This window comes from Cucurbita pepo, unplaced genomic scaffold (genome assembly GCF_002806865.2).
Source record: "Cucurbita pepo subsp. pepo cultivar mu-cu-16 unplaced genomic scaffold, ASM280686v2 Cp4.1_scaffold001873, whole genome shotgun sequence".
Taxonomy (NCBI): domain Eukaryota; kingdom Viridiplantae; phylum Streptophyta; class Magnoliopsida; order Cucurbitales; family Cucurbitaceae; genus Cucurbita; species Cucurbita pepo.
In genome coordinates this window covers 1-2,903 of record NW_019647979.1, presented here as the reverse complement: position 1 = coordinate 2,903, position 2,903 = coordinate 1, and the positions used below count along the sequence as shown (strand labels likewise).

Below are 2,903 nucleotides of genomic sequence, written 5' to 3'. Positions count from 1 at the left end.
ATCTTCCCACCCACCCTACTATTCAACTAATCCATCCAAATATAAACAAAATTCTCCGATTCAATACATATACTCTTAAATCTTCCATCGTCAAATAAACATAAATTTAAAAGTTTAGCAGAAATTTTTGTTTGACCAGAAAAGTAAGTTATCAAATAATTAGAACAGGTAAGTTGCTAGAGCTTCCCAACTACAATGACCGGTTCAATAAGGCCTAGCAAGGACTCGTCTATACAAAATTACCAACTCCAAAATCCTTTCTTTCTTTATTTGTTTATTTATTTGTTACGTTAAGCNTCCCTTTAGAGAAGACTATTCCACGAACAGTCCCTCTCTATAAATTGACACTCCCAATCTTAATTGCAGCAAGCCTTGTAAGTTTCCTTGTCGAGGTGTTTTCTACAACTTCTTGACACACATTATGGCTCCGTCAACAAGCTTTGTCTTTGTTTTTGTTCTTCTTGCTCTGTCTTCGGTTTGTTTCTCTCACAGACCTGGCGGCGGCGATGGTTATGGCGGTTATTTGTATCCTCAATTCTATGACCATTCTTGTCCAATGGCTCAAGACATTGTGAAGTCCATTGTGGCTAAGGCTTTTGCTAAGGAACCTCGGATTGCTGCTTCATTGATTAGGCTTCATTTCCATGATTGTTTTGTCAAGGTTATTCAAACTAACTATCAAATACCCATCTTCTTTTTTTTCTTAAAAAAACATAATTTTGATGCATTATGTTTGTCATTAACAACAAATAATTTTCAGGGCTGTGATGCTTCACTGTTGTTAGATAGCAGTGGGAAAATTGCTAGCGAAAAAAGGTCCAATCCAAATAGGAACTCTGCTAGAGGATTTGAAGTGATTGATGAGATCAAATCTGCCTTAGAAAAAGAGTGTCCACAAACTGTTTCTTGCGCTGATATTTTGGCCATTGCTTCAAGAGACTCCACCGTCGTAGTAAGGCTTCTAACTTTTGCAGGACTAGTCAGTCGTATTTGTTTTGTTTTAAGCTGAGAGTTTGTGTGATAAAGACAGGAGGACCCAGTTGGGAAGTCCCACTAGGAAGAAGGGACTCGAGAGGAGCAAGTCTAAGTGGGTCTAACAATCACATCCCAGCTCCAAACAACACATTCCAAACCATTCTCACAAGATTCATGAGACAAGGCCTTGATATTGTTGATCTTGTCGCTCTTTCAGGTAAAACTTCTCTCCCTTAGCTTTTACGAGCCAGCACCAGCTTGAATGTATCATAACTTATCAACTATGTTAATAAATGAATACAGGAAGCCACACTATTGGAAACTCTCGATGCACCAGCTTCAGGCAACGGCTTTACAACCAATCTGGCAATGCTGAGCCTGACCCTTCACTCGATCCATCGTACGCTGCTGAATTGCGCGGACGATGCCCGAGATCAGGGGGTGATCAGAACCTATTTGTCTTGGACTTTGTCAGCCCGACCAAATTTGACAACTATTACTTCAAGAACCTTTTGGCTGGAAAGGGTTTGCTAAACTCAGATCAAGTCCTCTTGACAAAGAACCAACAATCAGCGGAGTTGGTGAGGACATATGCAGAGAATTCAGAGCTCTTTTTTGAGCAATTTGCTAAGTCCATGGTTAAGATGGGGAACATTTCTCCTCTCACAGGTTCAAGGGGTGAGATCAGAAAGAACTGCAGGAGAGTAAACAAAAATTAGGACGATCAAGATTTTTTTTTAATGTATTGCATCTGAAGTGTGTTCTCATTTAGTTTTTCTTTGTCAAATTTTTGAATGTTTGTGTTATGGTTTTCAATGTTGTTCTGTGTTCCTTGCACCTGAGCCCTTTGCGCCATTTTTTAATAAATTCGATTTTTTAATAAATTCGATCTATTTCTGTTGAACTATGTGTAAGGACCTAAGCTCATAACTAGCAAATATTGTCTGCTTTGATCCATTACGTATAATTGTCAACATCAGATTTTAAGACGCATCTACTAAAGAGAAGTTTTCGCACGAGGTAAGTAATACTTCATTAGAAGTACTTGTTAAGTACTATTAATTATAGGGTGTTAAGTATTTGAAATTTACGACCAATGAAGATTTATTTATAAAAAATAATAATATTCACTGAAACTATATAAAGACACAGTGTGATGTAATAGGAAGGAGGCATTACTGATGATTTATAAATTTGTTAAGAAGAGGTTCTCATCCAGGAAGGATAACCCACCCCCAAGAAAGGACAAGAGAAGTTGTTCTTTAGACATTAGTAAGAAACATAAATTGATCTTCCTTTACAAATGCCAGGCCTTACCACTTTACTTGGTTTTCTTTTTCCATAATCACTTTCTACTTCTTTCACCTTACAAACAAGGGAAGCCACAGGCATAACAATGGAAGATCTTACGTTGTTACACCTTATCGTCATGGAACCACCACCTCGTCTCTTTTGGGGATCTTCCATTCCTACAATTCTTTACATAACGGTCGTTATCGTCAGGGCGTTGCTGCAATAGAAAACATTAGACTATCAGAGAAGGATTCTGGTTGAAGTTAGTACACACAACACGTCCTTACAAGTTATATCTTAACAATTTCGTTACCCTCCATGAAAAACATATTAATTATACAATAGGATCAAAGTGGCATGAAGTGGCATGAAGTGTAACAGACCTTTGCTGTCGAGCTCGACAACATGGAGAGAATGCTGATACAGATAGAACTTACAGTCATTGCAGGCGACCATGAATCATATAAAATATCTACACGGTTTCAGAGTGAAGGGAAATAACAATGGTCAGTGTTGGTATGGAGGTGATAACTAAAGCACTCAGACAAAGCCAATAATAGACCATAAATAAAGCCATACAATAGATATACACGACTAGGATAGAATTCAAAACTCAAACAAGCACGAGCAACAAA

General features: G+C 38.0%; 1 protein-coding gene and 1 long non-coding RNA gene across 2 annotated transcripts; one reads left to right on the top strand and one right to left on the bottom strand.

The window, feature by feature from the left end:
- Window positions 1–348: 348 nt before the first annotated feature.
- On the top strand, window positions 349–1,812 carry LOC111786522 (peroxidase 72-like). The gene is made up of 4 exons (XM_023666768.1): window positions 349–661; window positions 761–952; window positions 1,027–1,192; window positions 1,279–1,812. The coding sequence occupies exons 1-4, from the start codon at window positions 422–424 to the stop codon at window positions 1,692–1,694; spliced, it is 1,014 nt and encodes a 337-aa protein (XP_023522536.1). The 5' UTR covers window positions 349–421; the 3' UTR covers window positions 1,695–1,812.
- Window positions 1,813–2,134: 322 nt separating this feature from the next.
- Window positions 2,135–2,884, bottom strand: LOC111786523. The gene is made up of 2 exons (XR_002813793.1): window positions 2,652–2,884; window positions 2,135–2,485 (listed from the first exon to the last, which is right to left on the bottom strand). It is a non-coding gene; the product is annotated as an uncharacterized LOC111786523 (long non-coding RNA).
- Window positions 2,885–2,903: the final 19 nt, after the last annotated feature.